The sequence below is a fragment of the Paralichthys olivaceus genome, chromosome 15 (assembly GCF_024713975.1).
Source record: "Paralichthys olivaceus isolate ysfri-2021 chromosome 15, ASM2471397v2, whole genome shotgun sequence".
Taxonomy (NCBI): Eukaryota; Metazoa; Chordata; class Actinopteri; order Pleuronectiformes; family Paralichthyidae; genus Paralichthys; species Paralichthys olivaceus.
The window spans coordinates 5074234-5096934 of NC_091107.1; the positions used below are offsets into that span (position 1 = coordinate 5074234).

Here is a 22701-nt window from a genome sequence, read left to right on the forward strand (position 1 = left end):
TGAAATGGGTAAAAAAAGGTCTGGAGGAAACCGCACATAACCTGCAGGAAATATGATGCCAACACCCAGCAAAAGGAAACAAAATGTAGTTTTTTTCCTCTGTTGGCAGAACAAAAGTCACGATTCATATTCAATACCATTCCTACATATTTAAATGTCGGTCCCTTTTTAGTGACATCTGCAGAAATGTTTGAAACCCTTTGACAGAACAGCCAAAGTCATTGAGCCAGAATATGGTTGCATGGTGGGAAGACTGGCCTGAGAGTAAAATAAGCTATAATAGTGTCCCTAAGAATATCCCGCAGGAACAGATGAAGACAAATACAACTTTATTTGTTTCCAGTGGCAGAGGGAAGCACGAGACAAGCCAAGTGAAAGTGGTGTTAGTCGAGGTGAGCATACTTCCAAAGGTCTGCGATTCAAAAAATGTGACCTTCTAACTTTTCAGTTTAGTTTGAACCAAAGAGTCAGTGGACCAAAGTTTAGTCCGACCAAAAGAGGTGGTAGTCCAGATCAAAATTAATCATTGAATCTGACACAGAGGGAATAAAGAAGCACAGGCAGGATTGCTTGTAGCCTTTGTTAAAAGATGTCAACATTAATTTGGTGTATTTGAACTAGTCGAGTACTGTGCCTTGAGTTAGTGAAGCTGGCAGTAGTACCATAAAGATACAGTGACAACCATTATACCTGTTCATTGATTTTCTCCCTGTAAATGGAGGGACGACTCTTTCTCTACACACTTTATTCAGAAAAGTTGGCAAATGCAATCACAGATTTAAAAACACGCTGACGTCAGGCGCACGCCCAACCCTACAAACTCAAAATGTCAAGTACAGTTAGACGCAGCCCACGTAGGTTATGACCTCAGTACGTCTCTATGTCATACAAACGTCTTTGGTCTTTTGAGCGCTCCCTAAATCACAATGTGAAACCAAAACTGACCAGATGTAAGCAATGTAACAAAGACATGAGGGTTGGTCTGGATGCACTAAAATTCATTTTCCTGATACTATAAAATGATAATTTTGTATTCTAAAGTTTTATATCATAAAAAACAACATTGTTCTTCTGTATCTCTAAATATTTTCTGACTTCCTGCTTCCTGCCTGTGGCACTGAGCCGAAGCCCATTAATTCCAACTGGAAATGCCAATGTTTAAAAAATGATTTGTAAATACACTGTTCCACTTGATTTCACTCTTTTCAAAGGGATTTCACGTGTCCCTCTGATCAGCTGCTTGGCTCAGCGATGGCTTGGAGCAGTTTTTGGGGTCTATGCTCTGTGAGGATATGGCTTCACAAGGAGAACTTTTCAGAAGGATAAATTTGTTTTTATCTTTTCATGTGATTTGTTTAGATTTAAAAAAAAATCCAGACTTTTTATTAAAAAAATTGACTGTGACTCCAAGATAAACAATATCTGAAATAAACTCCAATTAATGACACAGAGTGGTATTTAGTCTATGGGAAAGGAAGGACTGATCGAGCCACCGCTCGTTCCCTTCTTGGCAGAGTCACAGAGCGGAACTGTGACCTCATCCCATCCTGTCGAACAGGAAAGGTGGATCAGATAGCGAGGCCGACACCTGCATGGACCCAGGGTCAAACTATGTGTTCGGCTTAGGGAGAATCCGAGAGTTCAGTGACCTGAAAATATAAGAAAGTCAATGTGTGTATGCACAATATGAACCTGTGTGTCAGGAAAGGGACTGAATCCAAAGAGAGGAAGTGAGACAGTTGAATGAATTAAGACGCTGTGGAAATAGACACATTGAGCTCTTTTTGCGATGGAGCTGCCAGCGCACATATGGAACTAGGATATTGTGTCGCCTGTCAGTCAAGGAGCAGATTCAGATGCACTTTCCAGAGGATTCTTCTCAAAGGAGAAATATTTGTTATGTTACAGTATTCACCAGCATATTTCTTTAAGTGATGGAATCCAAAATAATTAGTCTCAGTCCACTGAGCATGCAAACATGTCAGTTTGAGCAATTTACTGCTTTGATTCGCTTGAGAGGCATCACATCGTGTGTGTGTGTGTGAGTGAGAAGGGGAAGCTTGGCCAACAAGTCCAATCGTACAGCCAATAAAGACAGGCCCCTCCATTAGCTCCTAACGATGCAATTCTAAATGACCTCGCAGCCACTCGTCGTTGGTTAACCACCGGGTCACGCTTATTTCTTTGTTGGTTTCATGATGACCACAAGCAGAGTCAAGATCCAAGACAATTCAAATCAGTAAGAGGGTTTTTAAAAAGCCAAAATTAAAGGATTTCTGCAGGTAATAAAGAGATTTACTGAAAAGGAGTTTGTGTTTCGCCCCCTGTCCGCTGAATCTTTGTTTGCTTGTCAGCAAGATTGCGTGACAACCACAGAGCGGATTTTCACAAAATGTTTTCAGACATGAATTCCAGTTAATGTCTGGAGAATCGGTAATACGTGTAGAAAATCTGGAGTTCAGTACTCATCTGGAAGCAGCTTTGGTGGAAGGATGAGACATGAGGTGTGAGAGGACCCATTCAAATGTGATGCAGACCTGGATGAAAGGGGCAGATCCCACTTAGTTTAACATTGCAACATTTTTTTTTTTTTTACAGATTTTCCAAGGAAATGATTCATATTCAGGGGACAGATATTTATGCGTTTGTGCAATTTGGTGCGGATCCGGCCTTGTTGGGCGCTGGCGGAGGTATGCACGCTATACTGAGCGCTATTTAATCTTTTTTCCTATGAATCCATGGAGTTTGAACATATCAGGCCGATCTTTGACCTGATAGAATATAAATCATGGAGGTGTGCGAAAGGTTTGAAATGTGGACCCGGGTTATCATGGTCAAGCTGTGGATTTTGAGGTTAGAGGGAGAAAATGACAAACAGGAGGTAATTAAATCTTACTGCATGGTTTTGGTAAAGTTTGTACACGGGACCGAGCGTGTACGTGTACATGAGTGTTTGTATTTGACCGAGAAGCAGAGAAAGATTGTAACATTTATTTGCGGCGACGATATAAATCTTGCACTGGTCTCCTGCGCCGTGGGGAGCCCCACCTCAAGTGTCACTGCTCAGCCATCTGCTCCTGCTTAAAGCCGTGTAATTGCAACTCTGTGGCCAGTTTTACACGGCAAGTTCGATGCCGAATAAATTCCCTCCCAAACATAAACACATGTACACACACACAGACACACACACAGGACTAGAACACAGATTAAATTTTGAGATAAAGCCGCACATGGAGTCGTGGGGCAGGAGAAGATTTATTTATTGGTTTACTTGTCTATTTTTTCCATTTATTCATTTTCTTCTGACAAATTTATTTTCCAAACCTTAAAGGAGGTGCGTTCATTTTGGAGGTGTCAGGTTTTTTCCGGCCGACAGACCTTTTGCAAATTTTTCCAAAGGCTTGTACTGCACAGCCCTCATAACTCAGAGGCAGCAGGAGCACGGCACAATCAACCGGTGGATCAGGTTCTGTATCTCAGCTATAAATTGCATCTTTTCATGTTAACCCCTCATTGTGTTATCTGAGAAATGCAGGGGCCTCAGGTTCAGGAGGTGAGAAGCAGAGGGTGGGAATAAGAGACAGATTTTTTATATGCAAACAGTCAAGCTAAAATAAGTTAGACTTGCTATGACAACAATAAAGACCAGTAATGTAATAAATATGTTGCTGTTTTTGGCTCGTTGGATGAAAATACTTCATAGAAAATGAAAACAAAACCAATGACTGAGTTGTACTTGTGGCTCTTAAAAAGCTGAAGGGACGTCTTTATAATGGCAGTAAATTAATACACTGCATAAACAAATTCTATTTACAAATACTATTCTCATCTACAACTGTTACTGTTATTGACAAGCAAAGTTTTATGATTCACGAGAAATCACGTTTGCAGTAATGAAAAGGATTTGAACTATAGACCCAGTGTGATGGTATTATCGGCCGATATCGCCGTTGATGTTGGCCGATACGCGGTGATCACACTGGAGATCCGTCCAGGATGGACCCTGCCCCCTTTCGAAATGTCAGCAAGGAGTGGCTGCAGCTCCCCCCATGACCCTCAAAGGATAATTGATATAGATAATGGATGGACAGATATGCACTGACTTTTATCTTACAGAATAGATCTATGTTAATGTTTACATTTGATATTTTATAAGTTATTAAAAATAAAGTTTACCTTTAAACTGTAAAATACCAAGCATCAATTTGGGTGTTGGGTGTCGACCTCTTAGTAATCAACGCCTTTTTTCACATATATTACCTGGTCTATGTGTAGATTTTTTTTACAAATTTTTTTTAACAACATTTAAACAAGTCTGTTGTGTTAATGTATCCTATGATTAGAGGTGAAAGTGTAAACGTACCATTTCCCACCAATGACTGACTGCAACGTAAACAGTGTTGTCTCCCAAACCTAAAAAGATGGATTTCTGTCCTCGTTCACCTCCACCCCTCATCCATCTCCTCCTCTTCCTCCTCCATATCTCTTCCTTTGCAGGTGGATACTTGACCTAAAATCTGGGGTGATGCATGACTCCCATCTTGCTGATGCTAGCAGCCCAAAGGGTGTGTGTGATTTTTGTCTCCGTGTGCCTTAACCTCACCTCAGCTGCCTCGGCTGCTTACTATAGTCTCAAGCTTTTACATCCAGATATTTAAAATCTTTTCGTGCGTGGGTTTTAGGACCACATACTGAAACTTGAAATCTAAGCCTTACCTCCAAATGATGTGATCATCTTATTTCTTATCTTTTCAGAAAATAGATAAAATACTGAATCCCCATAGGAAGCTCTGTGGTTTTGTGTGGTGTCCTTCTTAATCACAGCATAATATTAAGAAGGAGGAGGAGAGAAATTATTTTGCTAATGAGTCACATCCATATATAATGTGCCACGCTGAGCTGAGCTCCTTTGATCGCTCCTTTGTCTCCAGCACTACTTCCACTGAGCGGAGCTGGGGGGCACCAGAGGCTGCTCTCCAGCCTCCTCTCTCCCTGCTCCCTCTCTCTCTGCTCTGCCTACCGTATTCCCCAGTCTGCCTCTCTCCTCTGTCCCCCCCCTTTTGTGTAGAGAGCTACCCGAATAAATTACCAAATCTGTGGAGGGGAGGAGGAAGAGGAAGAAGAGGAGGGTATGGAGCAGAGCAGGGGGGCTGGGCCTTGTGCCGGAGGAGTCGGCTTTCAGTCGGTGAGGCGCACGGTGCCATGAAGCGGCTCACACACACACAGACATACACACACACCGGGTCTGAGTGACTGGATGCTGAGGGAAGGAAGGAGAAGAGTTTACGATCAGCGAGAGACTGAGGCGGATCTCTGCGGGGCTGCAGACGGCTCCTCTCCGCTGCAGGCAGCACCACGCTCATCCAGACGCGCTCACCTGACCAAGACGCGAAAAGGAGGAGTGGGATAATCCGACCCACCGGTCTGCTGGATTAGAACATCTGTGGAATTGCTACAGCTGTCATTCTTTTGTGTGAGTGTGGATATTATGTAAAAAAAAACAAAGAAAGAAAGAAAGAAAAAGAAAGGAAAAGGAAAACCAGTTGACCAGCAGGGCTCCAATTCAGGATTTGTGACCTGCTTGGATTGTCTGTCGTTGAATTGGAAAAACCGTTTGCATACTAATCAGGTTTTCGGAGGGGGATATCGGGAGCGCACATCCAGAGAGCAGAGGACCGGCTCAGATGAATGTAAGTGGCATCTCCTTTATTCTCATCCTCCGTCCTCTGGTGCATCACATCACTGAGGGACAAACGTGCAGAAAATGGGGTGGAAGCGTCTGGTTCTTTTACGCATAGAAGGGGGTGCACCCTGCAGCTGCACCTTGCATGCATGAGCCGGTTGCTGGTCAGGCAGCTACTGTGACCATATAGGCTACCAGAGGGGCTACAATAGCGTTATAAGATCAATAAATCATGGTGATGCAGCATATAGCCTCGTATTGATTATTGATTGCCATTCACACAGCCCAGCCAGCTAAACAGCCAGGCTGGAAAAAGAGACAAAAAAACCCCACACACCAATGGCTTCCCATTTAAATCATATGGCAGACATGAAAGAGATGTTTAATGTCTGATGGGCCAGCGCAGAGGCTTAATATGGAACTATTTAATAACAGCGAGTCAGTGATTTCTTCCCCAGGGTTGGCAACTTACAGCAAATACACTTTGTTTTGGATGCAGGACAGAACCACTTAATGGGAAACACCATGAAGTGCACGGAAAGGGGCCAGCACTTTTTTTTTTTAGCTTTTTCCTGCACAGGGCTTTAGGATGAGTGGCATCAGAGAGAGTGAGAATATGGAGTACCATTGGCAGCCTTTGAGCAAGGCACTTTATCTACACTGCAAAAACAGTGGTTCACAAACATGGGGAGGAGGTTGCAAGATGATTTCCTGACTTAAGGTCAATTTATAGTCTTCCATTAACCTAACCCCAATCTGCATGTTGGGAGGAAACCAACACAGACACGTGGAACAGATGCAAACTCCACACAGAAACATCTCGGCCAAACCAGGACTTGACTGGGAACCTTCGTGCTCTGTTAAATTTAAAATAAAACCAAATAAATCATCAACTTTATGATTTTTCTTGTCTCTACGTGACCCCTGAGGTGATTCCAACCTCAGTCGCTGCAGGTTAATTTACAGCACCACAGGAAACGAGCACATAGGTGCAATTTTGGCTCAAATAAATATCTGTTAGGATAATTATTTCATGCATTGGCTGAAAAGTTTGGGAGCCTCTGATCTCCGGCATGATCAGACTCTGCAGTAAGCCACCTTAAACATACCTAAATAATAAGGGTTTTAGGGGATTTTTATTGTCAAGAAAATTGATTCTGACAGAACTATGACATTTTTTCCTAACAAGATGTGTATTTATAGCAGCCAGATCGCTCTGTATGTGTTGACATGGCCAACATCTAAAAATGGGAGCCCAGGGGCATATTTAAGCACCTCACCACAATAGTTATTCTCGTCATATCTGGTGTCCACTGGCGTCCTCGGCTCCTGGCTCTATGCTGTAAGGAGGGATACAGATATTTGCATTATTATTGAACTATCCACTTACATGGTCCTGTGTGCTTCATGTTCGGCAGAATACGTCGGCCTCGGCCTCAGCGTTTGGTCTGATTACAACAAGTTAGAGTTTGGTTTCTTGCAGAGTGACGAAGCGTGCAGCAAGACATTGTCTAACAGGAACCATATGGATATCTATTGGAGCGCCTGCAACCGAGTAGAGTTTATATTTGTACAAACAAGTCATGATTACTTACATCAGCTGCTCATAGGAACAGATTGTCCTTAACAGGAGCAGAACTGCACTGGTAATTAAGACAATTTGCCATATTTAGATATTAACTCAGGTCTGTGTTTGATTCATTAAGTCATATTGTAATTTTTAGAGGATGAAAGTGGAATCCTGGATAAACTGAGCAGAGACTTGAGCTTTGTCTGATGTTGCTGTGGCTCTTGGGTGGGAGTGCGGCAGCTGAGGTGACCCCCCTTGACCTCTGACCTCCCAGTGAAAGAGGCTCTTATTCATCTTCATTTGCTTGTCAATAACGGCCGTGATGATAAATGTTACCATTGCGATTTGTTTTCAACATTGTCAAGGCAAAGAGGTCTGGCCATGTTGCTCAGTGTCGAGTCACTTTGTCGAGCTTATCCACAAAGTAAACATTGCACTGATAACCTTGCGCTTCATGTGGTCCTGTGCAGTTGATGATACTGACTCTACCAGGGTCAGGGGGCTTAAACACACTCACTTCTAATCATCTTGATCGCCACCTGATGGCTGGCTGCAGTATAAAGTCATAAACCCCACCTCTTCCCTGTTAATGGATGGGACATGGACCAATCTAAAAGGTCAAAGTACACGTCAGATACAATTTTCTAACAGATGTTTTTTTTTTGTGATTTTATGAAGTTCTTATCACACTGGCATATGTCCAGTCAGTTTTCATTTGTTTTTGTTGGTATAAAAACAGAGTGCACTTATCGACGGGATCTTGCTACCATGGCTCCATCACCCAACCGCTACTGCGCAGACTCTGGCTCATATAAGCAAGATGGCAGCATTTGTGTCTTGGATGTTTCAGATTCATTTTGGGAATAGTGGGAGGTAGTGGAGACACATCTTTATATAATCTGTAACTGCTAACTAGCAAATATTTGCATCAAAATAATACTTAAAATCAGGTTTACTACCTAACCTGAAGTCAGTGCATCGTCTAGAAGTAAAATAAACATCAATTTTTACCTCAAGTTCAGGTTAATTAAAAACAAATATGCCTTTCCACTCTCTGCTGTTACTCTTGACAACTTCCCAAAAGTGAAGCCCAAACATCTCAATATCACAGTCGATCCTGTTTGTTTAATCGTTGGACGCCAGAATCACGATTGAGATTCACGTTCAATTAATGTTGGCAGCAACGCGGCATCATACCGCGTCTCCTTCAGCTCAGTCAGGTGTAAAAGCAGATAACCTCAAATCTCTGCATTAACCTTCCATCAGCTTTGTGTTTTTATTTTGTCCAGATGAAATTTAACACCATCATTCACATCCTCTCAGTTTGTTCTTGTTTATATCGAGTTACAATAGAGAATGTTGATGCTTTATTCCTTTGCAAATCTCAGGCAATCTCGGGAGTTTACTTTAAACTCTGCAGATATACAGTGCAATCAAACTGCACGTTTGCCACCCACATTGACACTGCAATCCTGGGGCCGACAAAACCCACATAAAAGGACAAATTTGTATTTTTCAGTCAAGTTATATTAAGTACATGACTTTATCCCTTAACCTTCCTCTCCCACAGTCACATGGGATGACTTGATGAATTGATGAATTGTTCAACACAAAGGCTCCAAAAGTAAAATACAGAGATGAGGCGTTTGTGTTGTATCCGCTTCAGTTCATCAACCCAAATCATGGAGGGCTGCCAACAGAGAAAAAAACAGAAAGCATCTTCCCCCCCAACTGTCGCAGCTCAAACTAAAAACCTTCTCTGATTGTATCCCAGAACTGTTTTTTCCTGGGTTTTTGTTTTTTGTGCGTGAGAAATCAGCATCTGAGCACAAATATCGGAAAGTGACTCAGACACTCCCTCGTCCGCTTTCTCCCTCTGTCACTCACGCACACACACATGAACAAGCATACACACAACATACACTCCTACATATGTTTCCTTACCTCCGTCAGTTATATTCTGAACCGTGATCTGTATCCCAGGCCAATCGAAAATCCCAACTCTCACTCCAGGTGCGTCCAACTAAATAAAATAGTTTTCCTCTTTCCAGGCTCCTCAAGTAGCCAGTGGAAATATTTATCCTCACTCCATCATGCTTGGGATCTTGTGCTGGTGTTTTTATTTACCTCTCAGACCACCATCTTAGACATAGCACCTAACACTCAATACTGAGGGGATTTAAATTGATTTTAGTTTTGAAGTCGGCGTATAAAGTATAACCGGTGGCTGCCGTGCCGCGATGCATGAGGGAGCGAGCTTCGGTTTCCTGGAAAGCAGCTTATATTTGCATCATTCGTTCACAGGAAGGCCAGGCGTTTTATTAATAGCATCAGTTGTAGACTCAGAAAATAAGATTCCCATTGATAAAGAATCCCCCTACACTGATTGCTTCACATTTCATTAGCTTTGAGCCTGAGGGCCTCTTGGTTGCCATGACAGCTACAATCACCAATCTCACTGTGATTACAATCATGAAATTTAATTATGCCGTTCTAAAATTTGAACTGTGTGTGTGTGTGTGCCGACATGGTGAAATGAAAGCGCCACCAAATATCACACTGGAGTTAAAATGCAGCCATGTCAGGTTGGTTTTGGTGACGTCTGAAGCAGAGCTTTGAGCACACAGGTGCATTGGCACAGTTTGAAATTGTGTAGAGATAAAAGCAGGTTATAATTGAATTATTTTCATTGTTGGTCCACCCATAACAAAAGGAATTCCAGTTCTAAGAGCAGTTACTATCCGTGTATGAAATATTTTTTATCTTGATAATATTTCTGACCATATCTTCCAGCCCAAGCTCGAACTGAAGCTTCTTTACTGACAGTTTCCTTTACTCTTTGCCTTGAGCGAATACAGACCCTAACGTCCCACGTCCAGTGTGAACAGCCCTCTAACTGCTCCTCTGGAGAAGATATTACTGTTTGACTGACTCACCCAAACTAAACGTGGAGCTTTGAATTGGTGAAATTCCCCTTTTCGTTTGTTCTGAGGCCCAGTTCTGAAGTAACTGGCTTTTTCGTTATTCATGGTCCTTATCCAGGCAGTCAGGATGCTGTTAATTTAATGATCGGGTCAGCGGAATACTACAGTCACTGACCAAAAGATATTCTTAACAGTGTGCGGCATTGGTGCAGTCTACACTGACCTTGAAAAGTTTCAAATGACTCCAGTTGCTTGTGTGTAAGCTTCAAATTTGTCAACAAATTTTGGCCAATATAGCGAAACCAGGCTTTTCGCTGGCTCGAGATTGAGATCTGGTAGAATAATGGCTGGATATGGGTTGTTATACTCCTGGAGGAAGCTGCAGATGGAAGTCCTCTAAAGTCCTTGTGTTGTCTCGAGTTTCCCCATCCTGTGCTTCCCCCCGCTGTGGGTTGGAGCTGTGACACTGGCTCCCGGGTGCCAAAGATCGTTGGAACTCTGGCTTTCTCGTTATTGCAGTAGATGGATGAAAGAAGCGTGTGTGTTTCTCTGCATGCAAGCAGATGTGTGGCCTTAGAGTTTACCTGTGTGGCTGATAGGGACATGTCAGCACGCCTGCAAATTATGACCATTTCCAACAGTGATTAATGATTTAGACAATAACATGTCTAAATTCAGTGATAAACACTTGGGATCTTTTTCCAAACTCAGACCAAACGTATCCCACGTATAATTCTGTAACATTGTACAGCTTTGTATTTTCTAAATTTGAAGCAGAAAGTTGTCAACCCTCTGAAAACGGATGTCCCATGGGTGGCTAAATTGAAAATAAATAGAAACCATAAAATCTAGAACATCCATTCTTTTAGACCCAGGACGCTACAGGCGAATTCAAAGTTTTTGCTATTGAGAAATCTTTTAATGAAAAGCATGTTTGTTGTTTTTAGTTTTTAAAAAAAATCTATCAATCAATTTGTTTATCATGAAATGTTGACTTGTAGAGCCTTTCAGCCCAAGTTGTACAGAGTTTAGAGGTGTGAGGCATTTGAAGATTGGCAGACCATTTCTATTGTAGAGTTCCAAGCATTACTGCTCCGGCCAACAGAGCCTTTCACCTCTTCAGACCTTTTTCCGATTCTTCCCCGTTCAGCAGATGATGTTGCGCAGACCCTTGCGCCGTATACTCTCACATCTCTGAATGAAGTAATTTCATTATAGTTGTTGGAAGGGATAAATATGCGGAATGTCTCTGAGCAAGAGATGAATGAAACATGGTAACTGCTGCCCATCTGCTTCGCTTGATGGATGAGAGGTGTCTGAGTGCGAAAGGCGAGCAGGCAGAGGAGAGGGAGAGAGAGGAAGAGAGAGCCTGTCTGCGTAGCGTCACATGTGTTTTTAATGAAGTCGGCGAGATGATCTGAGCTTCTGGTACAACTTCAAACGCTCGCACGGAGCCGAGTGCTGCATGTAGGGCATCGCGGCTCAGGTAGAGCGACGTGTTATGCAAGTTAAGGTGTGAGATGAGAGGAGATGAAAGTCCTCTAGATAACTTAGACACTGAAAGATGTGACCTTTGTGCACAACAAGAAAAGTAATTATCTGATGTTTCCCATTGAATCAAATCACTACTCATCAGCTCAGGAGTGAGACTCAAACTCATCACATCTCACGTCTGGGCCCTTTTATCACTTAATCATCAATAACTGAGGAGAATTGACGTCTGTTTAACCCTGTGGAATAAATTAAAACAAAGACAGACGGACTTAATTCACAGGCTTACCACAAGAAATATAATGGCGTAACACGATACAAAGGCATTCTCCTGGAGCAGCAGCTGTTGGCGCGCCACTAACCCGGGAGTTGATGGAGAATTTAATAACTAATAAGCCAAGTTGCTGTTTCTCTATTTCGAGCTGGAGATGAGTAATTACAGATTTTAATTGAAAAGCCTCAAAAATGGAGAAATCAAGGAAGGAAGATACTTGGCTCTTTTCACCCTAAAATAATAGTTGTTCACTTGCAAACTGGAGATAAGCTATATAATTACTTATATTGATATTCATGTGTTTTCCGAAACAATAACATGACCCGGTATGACTTTGTGTGTGGTTTGCTGTTGGGCCACATTGCTGATGATTTCAATGGGTGGAATGCAAAGAGATTGAAGTGTGTATATGATTGTGTGTGTGTTGAAGTTACAAGATGGATCTTTGGTTTCTCTTCTCCTGACCCTGTTTTGGCTATTAGCTGAGTTTTTATTTTCCTTCTTTGAACTTTGAACAAAATTCCAGTCCTCACTAAAGTTTAACGTTCGTTTTGAAAGTTTTAGCTTTAGCAGTTTTGACAGGGTTAAGGTTGGGGTAAAGGTTGGAGAAAGGCATTCAGGGTTAGAATAACCCTCCAGGGAATTAATGTAAGTCAATACACATCCTTACAAGTGTATAGTGCTACAAAAACAGGAAACCAAACAAGTCATTGGGGAATTTCATGTGATGGAGATTTTAATTCATAATTTGATTATGATTGCAGTATAATCAACTGTGAGGGGTCAGTGTTTGTTTGCCTTGGATTTGAATCACATTAATATCGGAATATAGTGATAATACCAAAAATACTTGCCAACAGGGAACCGTAGCAGTTATGTGTGCAGCTTATTTTATTACAATATTGAGTCAAAATGGATCCATGAAGTGCTTGTTTGTTCATTTTAAAGTCTTCCACATTCAACACTGACAGGGATTTTCTGGTGTTTAATTGCTTCCAGATAATGTTCTGGTTTTTCACCGCAGAGGATTGAATGGAGGTTCTTAGACCAAAATCGACTCATTAATGGGGAAATGGTTTGTCGGAGTCGCTGAGGACATTTATCTACGTTTCACCAGTGAGGTAATAATGTTTGACGGACAGGCCTGGACACAGCTCGGCTCGACAACGTGCCCTTGTGGGATATTAAACACGCTCTGATGGGGAGGGGCGTTGAGTGATGGTGGATGGCAGCTGCTGCTTCACCTTCAGGGACATCTCCATACATCTTTTTTTAAATTCTTCTTTCAACTCTTGCCACCATCGCTTTGTTTTGAAGTATCATCTCACTCGTCGCTGCATCATTTTCTTTTATTTCCTACTTGCTTTCTCTGTTAAAAACTAATTTGCAAACACAGAAATGGTTCCTGTCGTGTGGCCTTGAAGGTTCAGAAGACAGTGAATCTCCCTGCCTGTTTTCACTTACATTATTTATATGTGCAGTTCAGCACTCGCTCAGACTAAGTTTAACTTTGCGTTTCTGTATCTTGTCATTATGTCAGTTTTTTTTTTCCCCCACAATCACACTTTTTATTCCACGTTTCTCGCTTCCCTTTCTTCCTCCGCTCATTGTATTGTTCTTGTTCTCCTTCTGGCCTATGGGGCTGTAAAATCTGGGACGTTGTGTCACACGGGACCTGGTGTGTGCGACTGTGTTCCATCTTGACAGCCACTGTGCGGGTAAATAAACAAATCTGAGTCATCACACCAGCTTTGAATTGTCATGCTGCTGCTGCAACTGAGTTTCACTGTCTTGTGCGGTTGTTTGTTTCTCAGCTCAGACCCCACGGACTCCACAATGAATGTTGGTGGGGAGATGATGGTGAAGCTTGGCTGTCTCATACTGTAGTTGTGCTGAGACTGATAACTTCAAGAAATCATGACCTAATACTCATACACTACAGATTACATGAGTCAGCGTGGTTCAAAGCTGTGTCTCAGTTTGGGGGTAGCATCCTTCATCGGCTGAATTCGTAGAGTGGTTGTGTCACAGCGGCCCCGAGCAACGGAGGCTCCACAGGGGTGGATCATTCCCGGCCCAACATATCCCATGATTCAGTGCGCTGCAAAGAGGAAATGACAGAAAAGATTGAGGTGAAAACGTTGTGCTAATATGCTAACTTTGAGTTTTTCAGTTCAACAACACCACAGTACTGATATGTTAATCAGGAAAAAGACAGAGTTAGCATGTTATGGAGCTAGCTAACGTGACGTCAGTCTGTTTCTCAGTTATTTAACTTTATTTTATCAGATAATTTGAATTGTCCCAGCCGTGTTCACCATTTGATGTCTCCTGGACACACTGGTTTAGTATTTTGTATGTGTTGTGTGTATTTGGTTGTATTGTAGGTATTTGGTTGTGTTGTGAGTATTTGATTGTTTTGTGTGTATCTGATTGTTTTGTGGGTATTTGGTTGTATTGTGAGTATCCGGTTGAGGTGTGAGTATTTGGTGGAGTTGTGAGTTTTTGGTTGTATTGTGAGTAATTGTAGCGTTGGCGTGCATATGTTTTCAAACTGAAAACATATGCGTGCATATGTTTTCAAACTGATGAAGATATTTTCTCCATTTGCATGTGTTGTCTATTTGATTGTGTGTTCTTAAATTGCAGTGTGTTGAGCTCTCAGGGCCACCGTACAAATGACTGTAACGAGCACTCAGGACCTGATCATGGTTTCCTTGCGTGCAAAGAATGGGAAGTGACACACCAAAACGTGTTTTATTGGAAAATATCTGAAATAGCACAGACAGACCTCAAAATGAGGACACGTAACTTACAACTTTTATGGCTGAGAATAAAACAAAACTTAAACAACAAGTCAGTGCTTTAACCTCATCGCATCGTTTCACATCCAAATGAGAGTGCGGAGCCAAACCATAAAAAAAACACAAGAAAATCTCTTTCCAAATACCTTTGGATAGGAACAAAAATTGTTCACATGTAATCAACATTAATTACCTTGATTGGAGAATGAGGCCTAGGTCTTCTATTTTCTTCTTATCCATTCTTCTCAGCAGACTGGTGCAAATACTTCAACATGAAAACTAAGTGTGGACTCAGACTTTTGATCTTAGTCGGCTCCTGGCACCGAGGTTCGCTCTCACTGTGAACTGACTGATGACGTGGTCCCCCGCTCCCCACCCTTCATCCTCTGCAGCCTCACTGATGTCACTGACATGGTTGCTTATGTGGGAAATTTAGGTCATAAAATAAATCTCCAGAGCAGCATTACATGGACAGAGTTTGAAACAAAAGCTTTCCCATTGTTAAGGTAAACTGGGGAAAATGTTACAGCTTTTTTCCTCTTTATAATTATGGTTTAAATCTGAATTATACAAGACAAAGAACAGAGGAAGACAATAAAAGATTCTAGTAATGATCGGATTGGAAAAAAACATGTATAACGATACCGGTACTAAATCAATACTTTTAAAAGGGTTCCAGTGCCTAACCAGTGCCATAAATTATACTTTCGTTTAAAGAAAGCAGAAACCGACAGCCTTTTTCACTGCAAAGGAAAATTAGAAGTTTAAATTTATATAGTAATGGGTACCCGCTTAAAGAATACTTACCTTAAACTTGCCTTAAACCTTTACTAAATTTACAGAACAAAATTAAATCATATGTAAAACCTAACCCAACTATAATAGTTTAATATTAAATAACAGTTTCAGTGCATAATACAGACAAATACTCCAAACTCACACGAGGCGTCCCTCAGCTTACCAATGTATCCTGTGTGTGGCCCGTTGTCGGAATCCTTACGTGTGAAATACAGACACATTTTCAACCGTTTAGCTTCAGGCAAGTTGTTGTGTCAACTTAAGTCTGAGGCGTAGGTGAAGGTAACGTGCTGCCAGAGCCATGTGGAGATTGTGTTGCCACCAGAGTTAAGTGTAATGTTAACCAGGCACGTGCGGTGATGTTTATGTTCCCTGTAAGGAGAAAAACTACAGTACAGAACTCACGCACTGAAATCTGCATCATTATTCGTAGGTACCGGCTGTGTAGGAATAAGATTTCTGTACACAACCCTAATCAGTTGCTTGATGACTAATCAGCTGGAGGAAAGTTGAACTTCAGATTAATTTTACTGACTTCTTTTTCACCCGTCCCTTTACATTATGCATTTGTGGTTGTGTTGGTTGTCACAATGTGTCAGAGCAACTGTTTGAGCTACAGTGAAGAGCAGCCAAGCAACTGGTCCTCGCTACGTCATGATTAATTCAGACTTACCTACTCTACAGTGCCCGTCCCCACAAACCAGATAGGTTGGGTTTCACATGTTGTGAGAGCTTTTATGACCTCAGGATTCCTCTGGGTGATGCAGTCGTGAAATCTCTCCTATGTGTAGTTGTATAAATATTGATTGCGCCCCAGTGCAGCATGTGCATGTATATTTCAGTGTGTGTGTAACAGTCCAGACACCAGTGGTCGTTTGGCTGTCTGAGGCGGCTGGTGCTGTGATACTTAAGAACAGGGGTGGGGGATCCTTTTTCCTATCAAGGGCCATTTCAATTTTTATGACACCCTTCGAGGGCTGTACTTAATTATTGAACACATACATCACACTAACCAAACAACTGGACCTGCTTCTCTGTGGCAAGGTGTCTGATGTCAGATGGCAGTGATGATGATGATGATGCCTGCTGCTGGTTTTCCAGGTGTGGGTCAGTCGGCCTGTAGCGAAGCGGAGCAGTGATCCCATTCACAAAAAACAAAATAGTATTATTGAAAAATTGTATTTTTAACAATTTTACTTTCTCCTGTGCTAGTAGCTCTGCAGCGTCAGAATTTGATTTTTGTAGAAGTTGTTTGTTGGGCGTCCTGACCCTGCTGAAGAGCGTTAACTTTATCCAAACGCATTTATACTTGCAGCCCACCACTGTGAATGCATCCCTGCAAACATGGCGGACTGGCTTATCTTTTTAAAAAAATTAATAAAGCGCAACATTCTGCGTTTACTTTTCTTTTCTTGACAGTTGTCATGATGCAGGTTAGCAATGACTTGTAACCGCTAAACACTGACACGCGCACAGCCAGAAGAGACCACCACCCTAAAAGATGTCAGTCCACTATTTAGTGTTATTTTATTTTACCGCAGAAAAAAGATATTGCTGCTGCATTTGCTTTTTCAAGTTGAATTAAATTGTCTTGCCAGAGTCCGGACCTCCCTCACTTCAGCTTCAGAAGCACTTCATCGTGTTTGATTTTGCTTTAATTGAATCAGTTATTTTAAATAAATTGAAACTGATATCCACCTTTAGTGTAGACTCTTAAATAGGTGAAACAGTTAAGGAGGAACTGAGGATACGGATCTATACAACAGTGCACGCACACACACACACACATATACACACACTGTGCTGGTGACAGCTGGGGTTAGAAATGGGACATCTATATCCAGGGATCTGGGGAAAGGCAATTCTAGGGGAGACGGGGGTCATAGTTGTCGGCCCCCTAAACACACATAACCCAAACGACATGAAAACTGAGATGCAAAGCATTCCTCCATCCTCTCAGCCCCTCCAGACTCTCACCCCTCCCGCCCCTCTTCTCACAAAGCTGTTTTACCACTGCAGACTGCTGAGCCTTTTTTTTTTTTCACCACAACCTAACCTAACCTTTCATTCTCGGTCATTTAAAGATTTGGTGTCGCTCCAGCCACCCTGTAACTGAACACTTGCTGAGAGCAGTCAAAATAATCTTTTATGCCCTGAAATGGCACCAAAACTAAATCAACGTAGTATCTTTAGAGCACATGCGTGACCTGGATTGCAAAAAAAGGTGAAGTTCCTCCAGAAATCAGATTGTTGTACCTGCAATTGTGTCTATCTTTGAGGTATAGGCATACTTCATTTTGACAAGCTTCCCCTTTAGTCTTATTACTCTCCTCAGTGTAACTTCACTGTCAATCCCAGGATTTGCCTGCAGTGTTTTCTCTGTGTGACACAGAAGCTGTTGCAGAGCTGCCAACCATCTCCACTGCCAGACCTCTCAACCACTGAGGAACCAGTTGAATGCAACCTTTCACCGTTCCATCAAAACACAAGAAACATAGCTGAGATACAGGCATTATGGAGTGGCCATTTATTACTAGGAACTTTGTGACTTTAGGTCCTGTTTAGCTTGGCCCCGGGTAGCTATGGCGTGCCCAACTAGATCTGCTAAATCCATTAAAGGGGATGGACTGAGGGAAGGTGGGAGGAGGGGCCATAGGAGGGATATAGGGAGATAGAGGGGCCCATTAAGAATTGGCACTGCACAAGGAAAAGCCATCCCTCACAACTGAGATACAACAGCACAAACACACTCACACACACAGTAGACCACTTTAAATGGTCACATCCTATAGAAAACACCCTGGTTTTCTATTATATGGTAACAGTACTTAAGAGCAGAGGCCCATGTATTTGAGGCTTTGAGGCTTGTGCACAGAAGAGGCAGATTATGGGGGTGCAATGCCAGATATAATGCGGCTGAGACTGCTTGGAGCCCACTGGGTCTGTCCTGCCTGTCAGTGTGGTCGCACAGAGATGATGTCACCTTCTGCATGCACATGTGTTGTGCAGGCATACAGAGCAACACACATGTTAAAACACAGGTTACCAGACAGGTTGAAAGAGTTTGCTGTATTTCTTATATTTTAGAAGAATTTATTTTGTGCATTTGAACTAGTAGAAATGTAATTGTTGTTGATGTTATATGGAGCTTCCACTAGAGGGAGAGAATCATGTGGCCGTCTTTCACGTCACTGACCATCTGTTTAAGCCGGTATCCTGTCAACATGAGCTATATTTTAGCGACCCGCGCTCTCGATCCCTCTCCAGTTTGTGTTCTCCAGGACAAACACAAGTGTATTACAGTACATGTCGAAGGGGGGGATGATGTCATGGACCGACTGCTCGCTGACGATGACAAATTGCAGCCGTGAGATCTGTTCATCAATATAACCTTTTACTGACACTCAGCTAAAGCAAAGAGGGAGGGAGGACGTAAGAGGGAAAAATAAAACACTGTCACACTTTGGAATACACCCATTCTGACTTTTATTTTTCAATCTCAAGGTTCACCTGCACAGCTCAGAGGTCCCGAAAGACGAATCAAACTGTAATCACGCCTCAGTTTGTAACTTTGTGTCCTGAATCTAATCTTTCCATTCCTCTTCTTTGTTCTTTTCTTTCCTTGGCGTTCTCAATGGCTGCATTATGGTTCTGTACTCAGTGTCTCACAAGGGCCGAGCTGTGACTCTGAATTTCCCTTTCAGCAGCAGGAGGGCTTCTCTTCATCATCACGCCCCTAATTATCTCTGCCAGACCTCTTTTTTTTTATAGCTACACTCCTTTTTTCTATTCTTCCAACTCTATTGAAGACAGACAAACACTCACAACTTTGCCACACAGCAAACACAACAAAAGAAGGGTGTGTATGCAGCCTGCATGGGCTCAGACTTAGCTTGCCTCATTTTGTGGGAGTGCAGCAACTGTCCAGAGCAGCCGTCTGGACCAGATGTGGAGGTCAGTGACTGTACCACAGGGCCCAGTATCCGTGTCCCTGTCCCAGTGGAGCTATATACTTTATTAATCTCCCCTCCTCAGGGGCCTCAGAGACGACTGCAGGAGGCCAGGGTCATTAGAAAGGTTGCAGTAGGATCCATTAGATCTATTTTAATTATAACCTGTGCCAAGGAGGTTATGTCTTACTCTGCGTTTGTTTGTCTATTAGTAAACAGGATTACACACAAACTACTGGACGGATTACCACTAAACTTGGTGGAAGGATGTGGTATGGATCAGGGAAGAAGCCACAAAAGTTTAGTGGAGATCCTGGTTAGGAAACTGATTTTGATGTGGTTAAATGTGGTTTATAAAGATATTAGCTTTTGTTTTGCCACTTTACAATTACATATAGGGCTGGAAGCCTGTAACTACCAGCAGTGACAAACACAGAAACATAATGTGGTCATAATCCAAGAAGACTGTTGGGCCTTGTTGGAGTTATTAGCATTAGAAAATTAGAATTGTCCTCCGGCGACAAATACATTTGTTTTTAATTAAATTGAAAGTCTTTCAGAATGGCGTTTGCTCAGTAGAATTAATGTATGTAAACAAACTGTATCTATTAGACAGGTTTATATTCTTTTGTAAAGGGGATAGTAGTCCTACCATCAGTCTGCAAGAAACCCAGTGTATAATATTTTTTATGTGTGAGTGTGAATGCTTCAGTTCAATGTATGTGCAGATTCTGCAGCCGGCAGCATACTGGCGTTCTCTCGAGAGGTGGCAGACATTCCTAAAGTTAACTGTCCAGATTATACATGCACTGTGGGAGTGATTGTCTGGGTGAATATAGCTGGCCAGCAAGGGCCAACACCCTCCGCTGATAACTAACCCCCTCTCTGCTCCTGGCCCTTTGCCTGTAATACACATCCATACTTTTTCGATCATTTGTTCCGAACATTAGCTAATCGAGGCAGAACTTGTTCACATTCCGAAGAGTTTAGGTATTAATTCTCGGATTAATGGAGGAGATTGTTGAAAAGCAGCATCCCCCTGCTCTCAAAGTGTGATGAATGAGTGGTGTCATGGTTGGTTGATTCTACTCATTGCAGGATGTTTTCAAGAGTTATTCAGCCCATAAATCTTTCATGATAATTATTAGAACATGCTCTTAGATATTCTAGACCAATTTTGAACATAATCTAAATATTTGTTGACTTCATCAACAGGTAAAACATGCGTCTACTTGTTCTCATGGGAGTTTTGTGCATCCGGACAGGTTAACCTCGCCAGCGCAGTTAAGAGCGTATTTCCACAATTTTATGGTACTGTGCAGAAGTATGTGTGTCATTGGTGGGTCAAGTACCATTTGCAAATAATTAGTGGTGTTTGTCTTAACTTGCTGGAAGCACCAGATGGTGGGTTTGCTGCAGGATAACTCCAATAGTGTCACGTGAGTTTTAGATTGCCTTTTAAACTCTTGTTATTGCCTTTCTTGGAGTTAGTGTGCCATACGATGTTTATGAAGTATACCCACATTAATGCAAACATCAACATTTTGTGTTTGAACCCATACTGACGCATGACTTTGTGAACAGTTACAGTGTGTGTATCTGTTTGTGATTATGCTCAGTTTATGGCTGATAAGATTGATTTAGCATTAGCATGAGAGGAATATTATCTTTATGGATTTGTGCATGATTTAGAGTTTGGGGAACATAGAGGCTAAGCTTACAGTCTTAAATGTCTGTTTTTCCCCATGAAGGAGCTATAGACTTACTTTCCCATGCATTCCGACATGTGTGTGTATGTGTGTGTAAGCGTTTTTCTATTGTGATCTGTGTTGGGCATAAAAATATTTTTGATGCTCATTTCAATGACTTTTATCGTGGGATTTCAGGACACTTTAAAATGTTCTCACCCAGTGAATAAAATTTGTTATCCTTCAGATAAATATAGTTTATGATTCTGTCCTCAGTACGGTTCAAGCCAGTGTGGATCCTGGACCGACTTAGACTTCCATTTCCGCGCTTTGTCAAATCTTCATGACCCAGCTGAGTTCTTTCCAAAATGTTATGTATAAACCCCTTTTATGGGGCAAAAGCTGAATTTCATCAGGCAGTGTTTTTAATATTGGTTCTGGATCGTCAAAGTGTTCGCACATTGTCATGCAAAGATTTAAGATACAGGCTCCACTTAAGAAAAGAAAAATTGTTTTCAATTTTTGCAAACAAAGCAACTGAATTTCTTAAATGTTTTCAGTGTGAGAATGAAGAAAGGATTTCAGTTACTCAAATCACATCTAAAAAATACTCTTTCTCTGTTTTCTTATCCCAGGTGTAGCAGAACCCAACCATGCCAATAACAAGTAAAGGGTCAAGACGGCGGGCTTGGGTCAGCGGACCCTCTGTGCGTCACTGGCGGTGGAAGCCACTCTATCTCTGCATTGTCCTTGTTGTTATTCAGTTTACAAACGTCCATGGAGCGTTGGAGCTCCAGCTGGATGAAGAGCAGCCTGCGGGGACCATCGTTGGGGATATTAGTGCCGGGTTACCACCTGGTGAAACTGCAAGTCTTTACTTCATCTCAGACCATGAAGGCACAGGTGTTGGCAGTGATCTTAACATTGACGAAACCACTGGCATCATCACCACCGCTCGCCGCCTGGACCGTGAGCAGAGGGACCACTACAGCTTCATTGCCGTGACAATGACAGGAGTCACGATCGAGGTGTCAGTCACTGTCATCGACATCAACGACCATGTGCCTGTGTTCCCTAAAAAGAAAGCCTTTCTCAAGATTCCTGAGCACACAGCAGTAGGGACAAGATTTTCCCTGGAACCTGCGACTGATGCAGACAAGGACCAGCTGACTACCCAAGGCTATGCGATTAGAGAGGGCAATGTAGGCCAGGCATTCAGACTGGAGACCAAGAGAGCCACTAACAAGGTTTTGTATATTGACCTGGTTGTCAATGGGCCACTAGACAGGGAGAAACGCTCATCCTACAGCCTTATACTGGAGGCATTTGATGGGGGCTCGCCTAGGAAGATGGGATCCATGAGCCTGGAGGTGACAGTGACCGACATCAACGATCATGCACCGGTGTTCAATCAGAGCAGATACCACGCCATTATCTCTGAAAGTCTTCCACAAGGAAGTAGCATCCTACAGGTTTGTATAGAGTTGTTAGTATTTGTGTAGTTTGTTATCACTTCAGT

The 22701-nt window shown here is 42.3% G+C and overlaps 1 protein-coding gene across 1 annotated transcript in view; it reads left to right on the top strand.

Moving 5' to 3' along the window:
• Positions 1-5008: 5008 nt before the first annotated feature.
• The window catches only part of dchs1b (dachsous cadherin-related 1b), an 86161-nt gene continuing 68468 nt past the window's right edge, over positions 5009-22701 (top strand). The window contains exons 1-2 of the mRNA XM_069539958.1: positions 5009-5690; positions 21818-22654. Coding sequence (XP_069396059.1) covers positions 21836-22654 — 819 coding nt within the window. The 5' untranslated portion in view covers positions 5009-5690; positions 21818-21835. The remainder of the gene's footprint in view (positions 5691-21817; positions 22655-22701) is intronic.